General features: G+C 45.2%; 1 protein-coding gene across 1 annotated transcript in view; it reads left to right on the forward strand.

Moving 5' to 3' along the window:
* Nucleotides 1–20146, forward strand: part of LOC8032754 (plancitoxin-1-like) — a 34785-nt gene that overhangs the window by 6837 nt on the left and 7802 nt on the right. The window contains exons 3-6 of the mRNA XM_002400184.3: nucleotides 8268–8340; nucleotides 9004–9171; nucleotides 11492–11689; nucleotides 17930–18174. Of these exons, the coding sequence (XP_002400228.3) occupies nucleotides 8268–8340; nucleotides 9004–9171; nucleotides 11492–11689; nucleotides 17930–18174 (684 nt within the window). The remainder of the gene's footprint in view (nucleotides 1–8267; nucleotides 8341–9003; nucleotides 9172–11491; nucleotides 11690–17929; nucleotides 18175–20146) is intronic.

A 20146-nucleotide genomic window follows, 5' to 3' on the forward strand; every position in this document is an offset into this window, starting at 1 on the left:
TCGAGAGCGCGTAGAAAGAACCGTGCGAATTCGCCATCAGATTAGTTGGTGTTCCCCGCGCTCACCAAAGGTGTGTGCCGCGTTTCAAGTGTCCCGCGTTACTTCCCCATGCAAGGCATTACCCATAGCAGTCATGTTAATCTTTCTCTACATATATTTATACCGTGAATAGTCGCATCAATGAAAGCAACATAGAGCGGCAGCGCGGCAGAAAGTCAGATAGCCCCTACCCTGTTGGCATCAGGTAGAGTGTCTCATGACGTAGCTGTGAAGACCAATCACGATTCGGAAAGCTGCGTGAAAATATATTTACTTACTTGTAATTGTTCCGTTGCAAACTACGTCGAACGTTTGTCTACATTTTCCATGCGGCACACGAAACACGATTGTTTTGATCGCAACTCCAGAGGCCTATAACGGCCGCCCCTCTCAACAAATTCTGGGGTCGAAAGCAGGTCGCGCCGTGTCATGAGCCAGCTCAACGAAAAATGCACGATTGCAAGCAGGCTAACATTGGCTACAATTTGGTTCGCCAAATGTTTATCCAATAGGCTGAAAATGCCTGCGCTTTGCGCTGATGTAAAGAAACTTGCAGGAGCTTAGTCTTTTTCGAGGAAACGCTTCAAGGACTATACCTACGCACTAAAGGTTTTCACACCTTTCTCGGTGTGAAGGGCCTGTCTCGTAACTAACACTTTTATACGTGCAGCGATAAACCTTAGAAAATGGGTGGAACCTCACACCCTTAAATAAATGTGATTTTTCTAACACCTCTACTAAAAGGTGAGTTACAGCAGTACACATTTTTATAAAGTCGTAAAACCACAGAATACCTCGTCGTAAGGGTCTAATTACCACAGTACACTTTCTTTTTCGGAATTACACTGTATCCCGAGACCCAATGAAACGACTGAAAAAACAAATTACGTAAATTCGTCTCAAGCAGCACGGCGATACTCGGCCAGTGTTGTGACAATGTCGGTCGAAAACCAGCTCCAATATGGGCCGAATGTGCGAATTGGCAAACACGTCCCGACATCCGACAGGCATTGGCGTACCGCCGGTTCGCCACCGGCTTAGTATTGGCGGGATATCGTGCGAGTACTGCCCAGGTCGGACTGTCGGCCACGTATCGGCCTGATGTTGCATATGCACCTGCTCTGTATCTGCCGGAGGTCGCCTACGCGCTCGCTTTGTATTGAGATTATCGGCAGGATTAGCTTCAAACACATACATGGGCGAACGAAATTATTTTCAAACTCTCACAGAAGCTTATTAACCCCTTATCATCACACACATATTGTTCTCGACAAATTTGCAAAAGTGATACCTCTCTGTGTAACACAAAGGAACTTATTAAATAGAATATCACTAACGGCATGTTCCGTGCCTTCAAAAACTTCGGTGAGCTTCCTATATTCAAATGGAGTTGTGCCTCTTCTCCTTTAGTGTAGCCAAGCTCGTTTCGGAACAACTCATCGGGCCTTTCTAGCAGGCCACAGAGCATGTTCTTTGTGCCTACTTTCATGAACTTGAACGCTGTGTCCAGTCAAACTTGATCTTCGACAGCCAGTCTCTTCCCATCAATGGCCGCAGTATGTGAAGTAGTATCGTCCCTTCAAAACCTTGGTGATGCACGCTGACCATCGCCACACCTTGTGGCTTGACGGCTTCACCCGTGTATGTGCGGAGCATCACTGTTGGTGTGGTCAACTTCACGAACGGCAACATTTCCTGATACTGCCGCTTTGACATCGCCGAAACATCAGAACCCGCATTCAGTTCCATCTTCAATGGCTTCTTTTGGTTGTAAACAGTTACGCAGTAAGGCTGGTTCTTTCTGTTTCGTCTCATCGCGTGGATGGGTGACTCCTGCACTTTTTTCTTCTGTTTTTTAAGGTTCTGAAACCCTTGTACTTTTCTTTCGAAGGTTTCTCGCTTCTCGGAAAACTCTTGCAAGCTCGTTGCAGATGACCTTGCTTCTTGCTTCTGTGGCAGACAGCATTCCGATACGGGCATGCATGCGCAAAATATTTCCAAGATTCACAGCGAGAACATTTGCTGCGGTTTCTGTCATCTTTGTTCCCTTTTTGTTTTACGAGCATTTGCAAGTCATGTGACTTTTCTTGCATCTCGTGACGCTTCTCGAGACCGCAACCTCGTTTGTGAAACTCCTGTACATGCTTTGTTGCCCTTTCACTTGATAACACCTTGTCGACGGCTCTTTTAAATGTGAGAGTCTCGTCCTCCGTGAACAGGATGCGTTGAATGTTTACGCATGCGAGACCGCTCACGAACCGGTCTCTCAAAACCTCTTCAAGGTTGCTTCCGAAGTTGTACGTTACGGCGAGCCTTTTTAACTCTGCAACGTACTTGGTGATCGATTCGCTTTCATGTTACTGCCTCTTGTGAAATGTAACCCTTTCGGCTATCACGGACGGTCTAGGGGACAGGCGGTGGCGCAACGACGCGAAAAGTTATTCAAAGTTCTTGACGGGGTCTTCGGGTGCCACCATACTTTTCAACGGTTTATGGGTCTCTGGACCTATCATACTGATTACGACATTCACCATGATCTCTTTGGGAACTTTGTTGGCCTTTAAAAATGCTTGAAGCCTCTTTCCATAACTCAACCAGCCAGTTTTGGAATTATTAAAGGGTTTTGCTTGCCCGAACGTAGCCATCTTTCTTTCCTCATTCCTCGCTGTTGCTTTGGACCTCGTTGCTTGAGTTGGATCGTCCCTCGCCGTTACTTTGAACCTCGTTGCTTGCACTGGGTTACTGCAATTTGGTTCAAAATGATGTCTCCAAGTGTTATACACACTGCAATTTTATAACCCATGGCATAGAACGCCGTACAATGGACCGTTTCCACATACCGACGGCACCAGGCGGTGGCTGCACGAACTAAAAATCGAGGAAGTGACCTACCTGCGCTATCAATCGATAATGGGAGCTATGCTACCAGTTTCTTCGCTCTCTGAGCAGCGGCGCCTGCCCAACGCGACTTTAAAGAGGGGCATCCATGGCGTCCACCCAAGCGTCGTGTTTTCCTTTCCGTCGACGTTCTTTTTTTGTGTAACGCAATTATATATATGCTGCAGTTACGTGTTCTGCTCGCTGATATACAGCCTCCTTCCAAATTTCCTCAATTTTTCGTTCGACTTCCGCCGCTTGGCATCGGGCGCTTGCGCGTGCGCAGAACGCTTCTCGGAAAAGGTCCATTGAGATTAATCAAAACAACATAGCGAAGAACGTCGCGCGCAAGGAACACCGCGGTAGTCACGTCTCGTGTGTCTCTCGCGCTAGGCACACGCGGTGCTGTTGTAAGTAACACCACCTACACCAGTGCCCTTCTTCCACGCTCATGAACGTTGACAAACTCGCAATATCTCGTTCACGTTGTTAGACGATCTAGGCAGCATACTGAGACGACAGTGACGACAGGCTAACCGGTACAACTGCTCGCCCTCAGAATCTGAGAAGCAATGCAAGGTGCGCGTAATTCGTTAGGCCGTTGTCACGGTTTTCCATGCATGCGGCCCTTTCCATGCTCCTACTTACGTGGCTGCAGTCAAAGCGAACGCAGCTTCCGTCGCTTTAATTCAATTGCCATTTCGCCAACCGCCGACAGCATGCAATCACGGAAGTCACAAGTGACGAGCAGAAATCAGAAAACGATCTCTTTTGGTCAGCCCATTGTGCTCCCTGTTTTCTGTTCCCTGAAAGTCCAGCGGGACTGGTTTAAGCCTATAGCTTTCCACGTCAACTATTTTGCTTGATCTGGCTTGATTTGTTTGTTTGCGCGCGTTGATGCTAAAGAAGGATGTTAGTTTTCGTAAAAGAAGCCCCGCTGCTCCCTGAATTGTGCAACCGTCGTCATTATGATCATGTTTTGAATACTGAGAATATACCTACTAATAAAAAAGAATCTGCAAGCCGTTCGGCTGGAGGCAAAAAGGAGTTCGCCTGGCATTAAGTACGTCCCCGTCATTTCGCCTCACAAGACAAGTAGCTCCAAAGTTTGACAGCACACCTTGCCTGCCAAAACGAATAGGTTCAGTTTGTGTTTGAATTATGCGTCTTGACGGCCACCCACCTTGCTCGCAGTTTCCATGCGAGAAAAGAAAAATATCTAGAAAGCTTAAAGGGCTGCACGTTTATTTTGTTCATTGTATAGTCATCTATACCTCATTCCAGCACGTCCAGACGCAGCCGATGCTAGAAGCGTGAGTATGTGGCCCTCCGCAGTGCTTGCACTGCACGAGCGCCCGCATTTGTAGCATGGGATGCGTCTGGGCTTAGGCTGAAACGAAGTATTGGTCGCTTTTTACAGCACATCGACAAACGCTAAGCTCGTGCGTGACGGAGCGCTAGAACACCGCTTTCATGGTCGCACCTTGCGAGCGTTGCAGGTTGCTTTAGACGGGGGTGGAATAGCAGACTGACGCAGGCGATTGCGGACGCCGACGCACCGCTTTCACGGCACCTCCTCAAGGGCTGTTTATGTTCCAGCGTCGACGAACGCAACGCGCGCCGGCGCAGACCGACGTTCGTCGGCCACTGCGCCACGTCCCGCCGCATGAGAAGCGCCCGAACGACCGTGTTTACTGTCTAGTGTAGTGCAGCGCGGTGAAGCGCGCCCAGACAAACTGCCTCACTTTGCGCATAAGCGTCTCCGTGGCAACCGCATCGTCTCAACTTCACCGTATTTCCGCTTTCTGGTCGTTATTAATTCGGCGATCAGTCGGTGTGGTTCGTCCTAGAGTCTTTACTTCGTACACATCGTGTAGTGAAGCGTCAAAACAGCGATTCGGGGAAGAGGTTAGCAGTTCGAAAATAAACAAATGATGTGGGATAACGAGTGCAAACAAGCATTTATCTTCTACGAAATTTCGTTCAAATGTCGACCGAAGAACTAAAAAATCCCATCATTGCATTCGTCCAAAATAGGCACTTGGCAGGTTCGCCGGGGTCGTGCTAAGCGAAGCCGATGATTGCGCCTGGATGCTTCGATGAAATCTATGCACTCAAAATTCCATAGCGACCTCTTTCTTACAGATGACCAGTGTGTTGTCATCATAGTACACTTTCACGATGACTTAAGAAACTGACACTGAAAAGAGCGGACGATGCCTAAATCACGTAATGTACGTATTGGAAATTGTTGCGAACTTTACAGAGCTCATACAAACACTACAGGATCCAGCCGAATCTACATCGCGTACCGCTACTATTGTTTACAAGCTGAGACACCCCAGTTGAAAATTTCTGGACGGCTAAGTAGTGCAGATGTTTCACTGGGTACTCTGTTCCCGTACATTCGGCGGCGCTTGTGTTCTTTTTTTTCGGACTGGAGCGGCCTCCGGTGCGTACGACTAGCACGAGATCATATACTATATAGCACACACATTAGGTTATCCTTAACTCTACCTTTGGCGCCTCATCGAGCTTTCAGCTTTTTCCAGCACTTTACCGTCACCGGCTCGTTCGGCGTATAGGCCTAACGAGGCTCGGAGGTAGCGCATACTTGGAGCAGTAGGAGTCTACGCACACAGTCGCACAGTCGAGCGCTCGAACGGTGAATATGCACACCAATGCGGGAACACAAGAACATCACACGACACACGGTTAGAACGGTAGGTTAAGATATCGGAAATTAGCGTCACACACACTCCTACTGGCCCTGACACAAAAATCCCGAATTGAGCACTCGCACGACGGTATCTGGGATATACAACGTCGCCGCTCAACGCTCGTCGACGACGCGAATAGAGCAAGCTCGCTTCCGTTGTGAGCTACGTCGAGGTGCGCTGAGCTGCGCTGCGCTACGTCCCGTTGCGCATGATGACGTAGTATAGACCCCCGTTTGAAGCTAGCGTTAATCAAAGCAATAGGCGCGTGCAGTCGTGGACCTTACGACCGAGTAAAAACAGCCCTTTACGGGCGTTGTAAACGACGACAGATGGTGGTGCAATTGCAGACGATCCCGGAGGCTGCCGCGAGTCTGCTTGCACGACTAGCAGGCGGTGTCAGACGCCAGAATAGACGCACCTGACGTCGTGACAGGGAGACACCGGGCTTGCGAGCGTGTTCTGCCAAGCAGACAACCTAATCTAGTAGTAATGAGCGGGGCCACTGATCTGTGGGCGGAGCATAGAGCGGGCCGTGACCTCCACCTAAATTGCATCTAATGGCGCAAATGTTGTGCACACTTTTTAGAGCGCAGCTCTTAGGGGCCCGTTTCCGGCTTGAGCGGCGTCGCCGTCGGCGTCGGCGTAACCAAGGTAACCCCAAGGTCACGTGACCCCCCAAGGTCATCCCAAGGCCACCGCACGGTCACGTGACCACCAAGGTCATCCCAAGGCCACGTGACCCCCAAGGTCACATGACCCCCAGAGGTCACGTGACCACCAAGATCACGTGACACCCAAAGTCACGTGACTCCCCAAGACACGTGACCCCTCCCCCGAGGTCACGTGACCCCCCGATGACGTCATCGTCACTGATGACGCCATCAGTGACGTCACTGATGACGTCACCGTCATCCGCATTGTCATCGTCATCATCACTGATGACGATGCGATGACGTCATCGCCACTAATGACGTCACCGTCATCCGCGTCATCGTCACTGATGACGTCACCGTCATCCGCAACGTCATCGTCATCATCACTGATGACGATGCGATGACGTCATCGTCACTAACGACGTCATCAGTGACGTCACTGATGACGTCAGCGGCATCCGCATCGTCATCGTCATCATCGCTGATGACGTCATCAGTAACGTCACTTACGACGTCACCGGCATCCTCATCGTCATCGTCATCATCACTGATGACGTCATCGGTATCCGCATCGTTATCATCACTGATGACGTCATTGGCATCGTCACGTGACCCCCCCAAGGTCACGTGACCCCCCCAGTACCCTTCCCTTCTCCTCCTCAAGAGCTGCGCTCAAATTCGGCGTTACAGAGAGTTGTAAACGGCTTTCAAGTTTTTAGAGCGCAGCTCTTAGGGGCCCGTTCCCGGCTTGAGCGGCGTCGCCGTCGGCGTCGCCGTCGCCGTCGGCGTAACCAAGGTCATCCCAAGGTCACGTGACCCCAAGGTCACGTGACCCCTCCAGGTCGCGTGACCCCACGTGACTCCCAAGGTCACGTGACCCCTCGAGGTCACGTGACCCCTCCCAAGGTCAGCTCAAGGTCACGTGACCCCAAGACCCCACGTGACCCTTTGATGGTCACGTGACCCCCAAGTCACGTGACCCCTCTGAGGTCACGTGACCCCGGAGGTCACGTGGTCTCCTCCCCAAGGTCACGTGACCCCCAAGGTCACGTGACCCCTCCCAAGGTCATCTCAAGGTCACGTGGCCCCAAGGTGACCCCCACGTGACCTCCAGGTCACGTGACCCCTCTGAGGTCACGTGACCCCTCTGAGGTCACGTGCCCCCCCGAGGTCACGTGACATCCCTCCCCGAAGTCACGTGACACCCCCCCCCCCCCCCGAGGTCACGTGACCGCCCCCCCGGAGCATGGAGAATAGAAGGGTAGGAGAGGGCATGACGTCGGCCGCGTAGCCTCCGCAAGCCATGCTCCCTTGACGCCTCGCCTCTTTCTCATTTTTCCTCCTTACTCTCCTCACTTACCTTGCCAACGTGACCACATCACGCTTTGGGGTACTAGAATACACCACAGTCTAGACTTCGATCTGATAAAACCTACCGGACGGAGCGCGCGCAAGCCTGCGAGGAGTCCTTCTACAATCAACCATCCACCTCACACGTGACATGTCACGCGCACCAATCGCCAGAGAGATTTGTGGTCACGCTGGGCACAAAATCGTTTAAACTTTTTATGACTAGGCTTCACCAATATTGCAACGTGCCCCCTCCTAGTACTTCTAACCTCCTTGCCCCGGAGCATATTAAAGAATGAGGGGAGGAGGAGGGGTCTACCCTCCCCTCAGTACCCTGCACTCCTCCTCCTCAAGAGCTGCGCTCCAATTCGGCGTTACAGGGATTTGTAAACGGCTTTCACTTTTTTTCCTTGAAGAAAGTACGTGTGCCATTTAGGTCCCTTCAACATTTTTTATTAAATATTTTTTTTATAATGGGCGTGTTTCAAAGTCATGATTATTTCCTTTGTTTTAATGGCTTGATATTACATAAATACAGTCAGTTTTCCAGTCATTAAATAAATCATGTGATAATATTGATGCGCGATAATAATTGCATATTTCACGTTTATTCACTCCCATGCTACAGTACATCGCATACGTGGTCTACAACGACCAGGTACCGAATGAGTTCAGAGGCACAAGGGGGGGTCATTCAAAAGGTAATACATTATGGCAAACTTGTTTTGATGTTTTCGATATTTGAGCCTATAAACAATTAGTAAGTACTTGACTTTCAGGCTAGATTTACGTAGCATTATCATATTTACCCCTTTAGCACTCCATATTAAAGCATAGTTCATTGCTTATCAAATTTGAGGAGCTTCGAGTAGTTGTCCTTGAACATTAGATCGCCTCACACTTGCTGAGTGTGTCGAATGTTCAGATCTTTCTAAAAGCAAAACAGTGCGGTTGGGGAAAAAACGCAAGATGCCTTCAAGTAACTTTTTTTTTCAGAATTGATTGATTCTTTAATTTGTAGAATGACTGATTAAATGCATAATAAGTGAAAGGATGTATAATTACCTGATTGGTTGATTAATTGATTGCGATACTGTTTAGATGATTGCTCGAAATGTAGATTGATTTATCATCGCAAAATCAGTAGGTCGATAGGTTGATAAGAATCCTGTAGCATATCAGCTTGACTCTGGCTCTTCTTAGGTAGTGCACCCAGAATTCTGTCGGTGTTCACCTGCTGTTATCAGTGTTATTGGGGAAGAGGGTGTATTTTTAAAATTTTAATGTCCAAGAAAACGAAGCAGATGTTTCGAATATTTAAGTGCACCTTGTTTTGCTCTTTTTTTTTGTTTTGTTTTGTGCAGGAGTTTTTATGGTTGGGCCGACCACCTCTGTCTGGCTGCAGCACAGCGTACCGAGGTTTCCCACGAAGCTTCACCAAGGGTATTACGAATATCCCGAAAGCGGTCGAGAAAACGCCCAGCTCTTTCTCTGCCTCACCGTTAACACCAAGTCGACGGCCGACATCATTGGTGCGAGTCGTCTGATTGAAACCAAATTACCTAATCGAAAAAGTCAAACGTTTCGTTCCTTTCCCGCACTATTGTAGCAGTGGCAGAGATCACAGAACGTGTGTCTCGACGGTTCTGACATCGGCGTGCGTAGCGTCTCCGAAACAAAGCCGTGCCAAAGCTGGCAGTTCAGTGGGAAAGGAACATCAAGTTCCCCTCGACGAACGTCACTACACTAATAATATAGAGCCATTATAGAATCATTGTAAGAAATATAAAATATGCTTAAAGGCATATGCTTAGTTTAATAAATTAAACATGTACTTTTAGTTTGTACTATCGCGGACAATTTGAAATTAAGCAGCCTTTCATTCATCTTCAACGTGCCTGCCAGTCTTTGAAAGAGTTGTGGTTCAAACTAGGAATGTAATGCGACATAGACCACCTATACTTTGAGACGTTTGACAAATTAAGAATATTAGAGTGTGTATTGAGCATAGACGCAAAAAAAAAATGCTGGATCTGGTGTTTGAACTCATAATATTTGCGGGATTACGCTATATTTACCAGACTGGACATCGCTAAATTCCAAAATGCACTAAATATGACTTAAAACACTTTGGATGTTTAAAGGGATACTTCAACGAAATTTGAAATATTCCCGTCGTGTTCAAAAATAGGTTAAATATGATCCACAATATCCGTAAATGACAATCGCACGTTTGTATTTTGATCCTGGTGGCTGTATTTTTCGTTATAAACGGCCCACTCTGGCAAGCGCTCGGAGAAGGCCCAGCTTAGAGCACGTGACATCCAACGCAATCGTGACGTAGGTCGTCTCAAGACGAGCAAAGCTACGGCGAGGCTGACGTCGAGAGGATGGCCTAGGCGTTCCAGCCACCGAAGTGGCTGCTTTTGTACGAATTTCGAGTGACGGGTTAATCTTCTATAATCTTTTAGGGGGACATAGCGACTTCTGCGACACACAAAAGGGATTCTCGGGAAGAGGGGAGTTCCTCCTTCCCTCCTTCTCTCGTCGTGGCCAGAGACGAGACAACCTCCGTCACAAGCTGTCAAGGTTCCTAGACGAGCATTACAAACGAGGCGTTAGCGACATCCACCAGGTGCTCTTTGCTAATCGTTTAATTTGTTTTAAAATTTATTTTCGAGACTTTTTTTAACAAGATATAGGTATGTTTCATGTGATACTGCTCTTTGGAACACATATAGACCAAAAAATGAGCGCCGGAATTTCGTTGTAGTATCCCTTGAAGATATTGAAAATATATTCCGCACGCAGTTTAAGAGTTCGTATACGTTTAGTATACTGTACTTTACGAAGGTCAAATACCAATGAGTTAAGGACACCAGCTCTTACCCTGCTATTTCGCAACTCCTCGTATCCTTCCAAGCAGGTGTTTGTTCTCTTCCCCCCCTTGCCTACGGAAGACTTTCCTACCATTTCTGTGAGCGCGCTACACCAAACACCTCCTAGACAAACGCCCAGTGATACAGTGTCGCTTCACTATTCTTGACCACGTTATGAGGAATTGCGTCGAGTTGCAACCGCGAGTTCTCGAGACCCCGTGCTCCTCACCAAGCTTGGCAACCAAACCAAGAGTAGCTTGGCACGCGGCGTACGGAGCACGGTAGTGCAGGGGACTCGAGGTTGGGTCACTTTGTCCGTGTTCCATATTCGCTCGGTCTCCCTCCAAAGTAAAGGTCTTGCACACAGGCGTTTGAAACTTCATTCACACCCACCGTCTTTCTATGTGCGTTTTCCGTGATGTGAACCAGCCGAACGCTAACGCGCTTGTGTGACGCTCTTTTGCAACAGGAAAACCACTTTTGTTAATGTCAAGTTTGGTTTTAAAGCGCAGCTCCTAGGCGCCCGTTTCCGACTTGAGCGGCGTCGCCGTCGCCGTCGGCGTAACCGCGAGGTCACGTGACCCCCCTGAGGTCACGTGACGTACCGAAGGGAGGAGGGGTATACCCTCCCTTCAGTACCCTTCCATCCTCCTCCTTCTCGAGAGCTGCGCTCTAATTCGGCGTTACAGGGAGTTGTAAACGGCTTTCATTTTTCTTTATGCATAAAAAAACAGTCATTGTCGAGCAGTATGTTTTTTTGCTTAGAGTTAAACGTCATAAAATCCGGCCGGTATGTGTTTCAATGCTGCAGCCTTCGCCGATGGAGCCTCGATCATCAGGAAGATAATCGTCGAGTCAAATATACAATTGTTCGCTTCAACGCTTCCTTAATACTTCGACCACTTGGCATAAAACCAGCTTGCAAGGTAGGTTGATTTAAAATTTAAATTCTGTATTGGGGGCGATTTTGCAGCTCATCACCTCCGCCTCCAGTACGCCAACGTCTACCAGAGGTATTCTGCATGGATAAACGAGAAAAACTACCCAGAAGTTTTTATGCTTCTTCGTGATGCCTACGTGAAAGGGCTGGAAAACCTTGCTAATGACACCATGTTCACCATTAAAAAGCAAAGGATACAATCAGTTGCAAAGCGCAGCACATGGCACTATGGTATGTGATCCTTTCCTTCTCGAAACGGTTATAAATATTTACCATGGCATTAAGACCACACGTAGTATCGTAAGTACGCATGAAACGCTCTCAATTAAGTGGGGATAGTTGCGTAACGGTAACGCTACTATAAAAGTGCAAATGCGGGGCTTCATTTATGTTCTGAGCAAACGTGTTGTATTAGGGTTTCGAATGTCTACGAAAACTATATTTGGGATTTTTAGTTACGTGCGTGAACACTGCTGCATTTAAAAAGAGTGTGAACGGGTTTGAAGAAAGAGTAAGATAAAAGAGCTACTGCCGCGCCGTGCAAGACCTAAAATCCTTGACTAGATTGGTTTTCAAGTTTCACCGTTTAAAAAATAATTAAAAGACTGGCGAATTTAATACCCTTTCATGCACGAAACATTGTGAATAATTTTTTTTCCCTTATACCATTGAGAAAACAAACGCTAGAGCACTTTTTATACAAAGTGTTTATGAAAACATAGAAGTCGGTGTTATCTATTTTTTTTTACAAGAACTGCATCCGAAGCAATTGAAGGTTTGATTGTAAGGAACATGGGTAAATGACTATTTATGTCTATTTACTTGTCAGATAGAATGGGCCAAAATTATGTTTCAGGTGAGAACCCATGAAAGCGTTCGAAACCTCATCCAGGAACCCGTACCATATTACGACCTATAATTACTGACAACTTAAGAAGGGAAGGGCGTGGCGGGTTTCGAGCATCCCGTTATCGCTCCGCAGCAAATGAGATTGCGGTCTTATCAGATAAGAGTGCCGAAAAACCGATCATGAAGCAAGAAGCGTGAATTAACATAACATGGCACACCCTGCAAACTGTCAGTAGATATGAACATCAGTCAGCAGTATGCGAAAGACTAAGGATGTTTAGAAAACGCACATAATAATACTGAATTCTCAATCAGTCATGGCTATCTCAGAAAGCTCTTGGAAGGCTTCGTTGAGCACATTCTAGTCCGAGTGTTTGACTCACACCTATAATATTAATTATAATAAAAACAAGATTTCTTGTTTCTGAGCCCATAAAAAATCTCGCGATCTACTGAATGGTGCTAAAAAACATAACTGAAATACAATGCATAAGAGATACAAGAGAATAGATGTCATTAGTATATTTGAAAGAAGAACAGTAAGGTGTAGATCATAAAGGGTATGCCGGCGTTGTCACGCTCATAAAGAATACATCCATTCGCGTACATGGCAAATAAAAACCCCATGGCAGATAAAAGTATCAGTTAGTCTAAAGAACAGTGTTAAAATTCAGTTGTACCCTCCCTAAAGGTGACGCACAGGACATACAAGCGGGATAAATAGTTAATCTTCTATTCAAATGACACGGGTTGGAACATGGTGGTAAATACACTGGATTAAATTCATCGAATTCACCATTCCGCAAACTACTTCGTAAATAATATAAAATATCTGCACCGTCTCCTGATACACAGCTTATCCACTGGAAATCTGTAAAGCAGTGGTTCATAATGCTAGAAATAACCTTGATCAAACTCATAAACGATTATTGTCATTCGTTTCTATGCATGTTTCAATAACAGTAGAATGGGTAAGAGTCAAGAAATGCCTGATAACAAAGCTAAACTCCAACTGTGATATTACTAAAGAGTTATATAATTGCAGTAAGCAGTGAGATTGATTGAATCCTTTTGTTTACAATTTTGATTACTATCTGTGATTTACATCTTAACACATCACTTTTTTGTTCTGTTGTACACTGCCACAGATTGCATTAGGCCCTTCCTATCATTGTACCACGAGGGACTGATATAATATTAAAATAAAAAAAATAAACATTTTCGACATAATCATAACACTATACCTTACCTTTAACCCTGCATTTAAGGTTATAACGACATGTTTATTAAAACAATGTGCGCTTTTGATAGACACGCCAAGATCTCAGATAAGAGATCTCGGTGAACGGGAAATGCCGTCAAGGGCGTATCGAGCTTTCCTGATGGCACGGTAGATTTTGTTTACTTGGGGTTAACTCATTGTTGGGTTTTTATCAAGTCCAAGCGCCGAATGCAATTAATAGTAACACCGCTGACCAATTTAAGAATTGTATTCAATATTAAATTAATTGAGAGGAAACATATATACATATATAGAAATCTATCTTAGTCTCATACGAGTTTTCATGTCCAGCGGATGTTGATGGATAATGTCGTAGCCGACATCGTCGTAGATTCGGTGATTATTTTCAATTTACGTCGTAGCTTGGTAAGGTTATTCAAGCCTCCAGGGCACCGCCGATTGGCATTGGGTGGCCTTGATCCGGGACACCACCAAAGTTCTGAATCCATATTGTTGATCGATCGTCCAGGCCACCCCAGTTCGATACACCCCCGAACTCTCCCTGCAGTCAGTCAGACTTTGTGACGCTGTCACATACCTGACCGGCGCTGCGGTAATTCCGCACTCGTGCCTCATCTGTTCCGAGCCGCTCTTTCTATACTTTGTTATCTTCCAGATAATGACGATGGTAAACAGCTTTCCAATCACCATGTAAAATCCATTTTTATTAGATTGAAAACGGGAATATCATATACCGTCTGAACGCTTAGAAAAGGCTTGACATCATAAGCAAACAAAATAATCCTTTCATCACTAACACAAAAATCAACATCATTAATAAACAAGAGGAACAAGATTGTTCCTATGATTGAGCCTTGCGGCACACTGGAGTTTGGAATAAACTCATCGGAGGGGAACCAAAACAACTTAACAGAGATATGACGATCACTCAGGTAACTATTACACCGCGCGCCCATATTTACGGACTGATACCATGAAGGGCACGCGGTTATGCAACAATTTGTGATTAAATCGATCAAAGGCTTTGGACACATCAAAGTAAAGTGCATCTACATGTCCCCCTTCTGGAAAATATTGGTGCAGAATAATTTGAGAATTAGCACGCATTTCATTCTACGAACCGCCCCTTCAATAAACCGTGCTGAAATTCAAATAAATTCGCATTCAGATGCAAGTAAACACTCTGGTATCCAGCTTTCTCAAAAGATTTTCCAAGGCCACATAATGATGATACAGGGCGGTAATTATTAACTAAGGTGGAGTCACCAGCTTTAAAATGGGAATCAACGTCTTGGAATTGAAAAGGGCTAGGTAACGAGACAAATATATAAAGTATTCAAGAATAACGTTCACTAACGCGTGGAACTACGCATAGCACACGTAGAGAACTGTTGATATTTCTACAAAAATAGCACTCAAATTTATGCCTGACTAAACAAAACACCGAGGTAATGCCCTACAGAACAATTCAAGTTCATTAACATTTACGTTTAATATTGTGCCACACACACAAAAAAAAAAAAAGGTTTACGGAATGCAGACAAAGTGAATTTTCAATACAAGCAGTGAATAATATCAATGACATCCAGAAATAGCACGCTGTCGACAGATGTGCAAATAATGATAATTCCTTGCGATAATTCCTTGCGCTATCGATGAACCAAAACTCCTCTGTAGCTAAACCATTGCATCCTCCGTATTCGCGTGTTTTGCTGAAGTGTCTGGCAAAGCAATCGCAACACCGGACAATGCACTTTTTTTCAATAGCTTTGTCAACAACGGCTTGGTGTCCTATAGACCGATCTGCATTGCAAAATAAATTACATCAACGCGACATCTGGATTATAATAAAAGTTTCCCGAGGTTCAAAAATGCAACATAGTCTGTTTCGGCCTATTTGTTACGACAATAATCATGCTGATTCAGACTGAGCATTGGTCTGGCATAACAATTTTGATTCTTATATATTAAGTCTTCAGACGACATGCAAAAGGCAGAAAGCAGCGTATGTACGCTTCCGAAATTACTCTTGGCAATCACGCGTCTCTGTCTTGACTGTGATCGAAAATGCGACCGGCCACTGTGATCGGGCAGCGCGCAGCAATTAAAAGGAAACTACGCTAAAAAACCATCCTTGTTAAATTACTGGTATCACCTTAGTGACACGAAGTAAGATCACACCCGAAATATTACGTCAAAGTGAAGCCGCGTATTCCGCTAAAACATATATTTACGGCGCGACCTCCCGATCTTTGGCAGGCGGCCAGCAGGCTAGGTGAAACACCCGTGCCACACGGGCAACTCGTATGCCATTTACAACGAATGACATTTGAGCGGCCGGCCAATCAGCGCGCGACAGATTGCGAGGTGATTCGCCGATCACACAAATGTCATTCGTTGTAAATGGCATTCGAGTTGCCCATGTGGCTCGGGTATTAGTCAAGCAACGCCGGAACACGACATAACATTGGTGCGTTGGTTTCTTCTCCTATGCCTTTCCCTCGTTGTGGAAAATAGGGAATAAAGTTGCTTTCCGCGTCTTCCTTTTTTTTCCCTTTAGCCGCTTCTGTGAGTTTCCAGTGTGTGTAAACTATGCAATCAAGCTGTGCTGTTCTGCACTGTGCTACCATGTGAACGCTCCAAGTACTAGCCATGTCCCCAGAAAGTAGCGTCTCCTGAGTGGATAATGAGCGCTCTACACGACGTTACATGCCAGAGCGCCCGCCATACGTTCCTCGCGTTTAGACCAACTTACCGAGATAGCTTACTACCCTACAGCGGAAACCCTGATGCATAGTACACAAGATTGGGAGCATTCACCTGCAAAAAGCCGTGCAGCGTGTGAAACTCGCGCCACTCAATCGTATAATCCTATAGAATAACTTCCTCATTTTTATGTACACCATCTATTTCCATTGCCGCGAGTAAGTAATAGGAATGTAATGATGCAGTTACGATGCATGTTTTGCTCCGACAACCGGTATCCACAACCTCGCCGAACTGCGCCGTTCAACCTTTGCGGCTAGACAGAGCGGCCAGGCGGGGGAAGTTGCGCTGCTCCGAGAGAAACATTGCGACATCTGAAACACTCTTTAGTTCCCTCTTCAAGGATTTTTTCCACCCGTACATAGAACCTATGTAAATATTCCATAAGGCCGCACGCGAAGTCCTGTACGCTTTCACATTCCCTGAAGAGAGACAGAGGTTAACAGAGCCGCTCGTCAGCACTCGCCACTTGCCTGTATATTCTCCGTCGTCTTCCTCAACCGCATTTTTACGTACCATTTCCGGCATTCCTTTCGGAGCTGCAGAAGACGCTGCACGTTTTGCAAAAGGTCTATTAAAAGAGTAGTTATCAAACGGCCTCTTATCGAAAACACAGGGTTTTGTGTTTTCGATAAATACGATAAACCCCCTAAAATGAACCCCCGAGCCGGTTTTATGAAAAATCGGGAAAAAACGAAAAACCGCGAAGTAGAGGTTCTCGTCACTGAGAAACACCAAAGCTAAAAAGGACAAAAATCTTCAACGACAATGGTACTCTTTGCCGTTCTAGAGCACAGTCACATTGGATTGTCCGCCATTCTACTTCTTGCTTCGAAAACGAGGCCCCTTACGTCGTTTCCTTCTTTCATTGTTATGGGGACGTTTTCCATCTATGCAGGGCACTAGCATGTTTTTTGGACGATGGGGTATTACCTGCCCGCGTCTTATTTCTTCAACAAAAGGCCCAATGGACACCGATTTCTAGTCCGAGACCAAAAATTGACACCAAAAAACACCGAATTTTTAGGAAAAAATAAACCCCAAAAACACACCCGAATTTGAAAAAAACAAAACAAAAAAACTGAAGTCACAGAACTATAATTATATTCTACAATACATAATTTCTAAGAATGTTCTTCATAGGTTCCAGATATATCTTATTGTAATTCAACACTTCGTATAATTGATTAACCTAGAAGTTTGGTCTAGTTGGTATACAAACACAATTAAAAACAAAACAGCGCAATGACGAGGGCAAACTAAGAGATAACCGACTGGACACAGCGCTGATTCCCAACTGAAGATTTATTGTTGAGAGTCAGCGCTGGGGTCTTGTCGGTTACCTTTTACTTTGTCCTCGTCGTTGCGCTCGCTTTTTTTTTAAAAATTATGACTTTATATAAATTTAACAATATATTACACTCACCTGACTCTGATCAATCACTAGCTCAGTTAACTTGAAGCTCTAGTTCTCATACCCCTTAAAACAACCAAGTAAAGATTGCGTGTTAAGTAAAGCGATGTCTAACCAATACCCAGGTGCAGATCACTGAAGCATAATATACTCTATTACATGCATGCGACATAAGTTTTTGTTTTCGTCTTTTGTGCAGATATCTACACGAAAATTGTGGCCCCCTTTATAGTAAAAAGCGATCTCGTCGTGGAAAGTTGGAGAAAAGGGGCCGGAGGAATCGCTGATAAATCCTGCGCTTATTATTCTGTTACTGACGTGAAGACAGTAAGAATTGTATTCAAATCAGGCTGGTACACTGAGTTCAATTACACGGAGGATCACAGCAAATGGGCAGTGGCTGTACCTAAGCCCTATTTCTGCTTTTCTTCTCTTAATAGAATGGTAAGTGAACTTACACCTCAAAAACAAACAAAAATTACACTAGTCAGCAATATAAATTTGGACAGCACCAATACGATTTACCGCGCAGGCGACCTGAGGACCTGCAAATTTTTCTAAAAACCCTGAAACGGAGGACAAAACGGAAAGAACAATTTTGTGTTACCCCCTTTTGAGTGTTTCTTCTGCCATTAGTTTTTTCAGCACGATGAGATGGCACGTTTATTAAGAGAAGTGAGTGGCAGACTATTTCAATATCTCCCGGGAAATTTCGAGTGATGCAGTCAGCGGAGATTATATTTCATTCATAAGGTGAAAATAATCGAAAGGCTCTCTTCTTCCTCTCCTTGCACTGTGATATTTCTTTCAGCACTATTTTGTTCGTATATTAGAAGACATTTTTCAATTCCGCTTTTAAACTCAAAGTAAAAGGTATGGTACCATATTTGCCGGACTTTGAGCCGACGAAGGTCTAGTGACTTTTATACAAAACAATCAATTAGAGGTTGCAGTATTCGTTCAAGACACCGCTACGATATCATACAAGGTTTATAGATGGTCAAATAAGTTTACGAGCACATTAAACACGCGTCTGTACAATTGCAATATATCCTTTTTGTGCAAGCCACTCCCATTAATGGCCAAACACTCTACGTTTACCCTTTCAGCACTTATGTCCCAAGCAAAAAAATCTCCAATCACAGGCAGTCTGCCGAAGTTGGCTATTTAACATGCTCAGAGCTTTTCCCACAGATTAGTAGATAAAAAAAAGACAGCGAGCAGAAAACGCACATTGGAAAAAGTCGATATCTACTTTTGCTTTCGGTAAAGGACAGCTCACCTTGACGTTGCTAACAGAGCACATACTCAAAACATTAAACCTGCAAAACCAAAGATGTCGTCCAGAACGAAAACTAATTTTTAAAGAAAGGCTTACACGTCAATGTGTGCTTCAGGAACATATTTTTAGCCAATTACTTTAACTGAAGAGTTACCCGAAACAACTATTAGGATAGTGTTCTTCTTGTTCATACAATGAACTGCAATACACAGTTGCTTTATCCCTGCTTTGCTTGAAAATTACTCCTCTTTCTTGGCAACAGTCGATTACCTCTCAACAGTACAATGAATTTCATTGAGATCTATTAACATAAAGTGAAATCCGGACAGCTCATATTCACTCGCAACAGAAGCGAAGTTAACACTCTAAAATATTGTTTGCGAAATTTATCTTTGAAGTCCTATAATCCATGAAATATAGTATTTAGGAGAGATTGTCCCGGTTGTTCGGAAGACATTAAACAGTCGTTCCGGCAGTGATGAAACTGTATTTTTATAAATTTCGGAAAACCTATATCGATATGCTATGTGACCATGTAGGGCAAGGGGGAAGTTGGAGAGGGGTTGGAAGAGGGAAGGGAAGAGCGATAAACGGAGAAACTGAATGAGTGTCACATGACCAAGAGGGGGGAAGAGGAGGAAGGGAAAGGCAGTAAGGGGGAGAGACGGAGAGAGTGATGTAGTGATCGGGAAAGAAAGGGGCAGGGGGTAGGGAGAAGGAAAGGTAGAGAATTGGAGGTAGGTTGGAAGGAGGGGATGGGGAAGATACCCTTGGAGGGGAGAGGGATGATGAAAGTGAATTGGTGTGTAACGTGACGTATATTTCCCCACTAAATTTATCGCATAAACTAAATTTTTCTATAGGTCACCTGACATCAGTTCGTGTGGCGTCAATTTATCCCGCTAAATTTAGCCGGAAAACTGTATTGGTGTTACATTACGTCCCTTGTGCCGCTAGTTTTAGCGGGACAAATGAATTGACGTATAGATCACTTGGCGTCAATTGTCCCACTTGATGTGTAGCTCACGTGACGTTATGTCAAGTTACGTCATTTTTCACTCAAAATTTAGCGGATACTGCACGTGCGGAGGGACGGACGGCCAAAATTTTTTTAGATTTGGCGTTTCGTTAAAA

The sequence above is a fragment of the Ixodes scapularis genome, unplaced genomic scaffold (genome assembly GCF_016920785.2).
Source record: "Ixodes scapularis isolate PalLabHiFi unplaced genomic scaffold, ASM1692078v2 PGA_scaffold6__148_contigs__length_123643588, whole genome shotgun sequence".
Taxonomy (NCBI): domain Eukaryota; kingdom Metazoa; phylum Arthropoda; class Arachnida; order Ixodida; family Ixodidae; genus Ixodes; species Ixodes scapularis.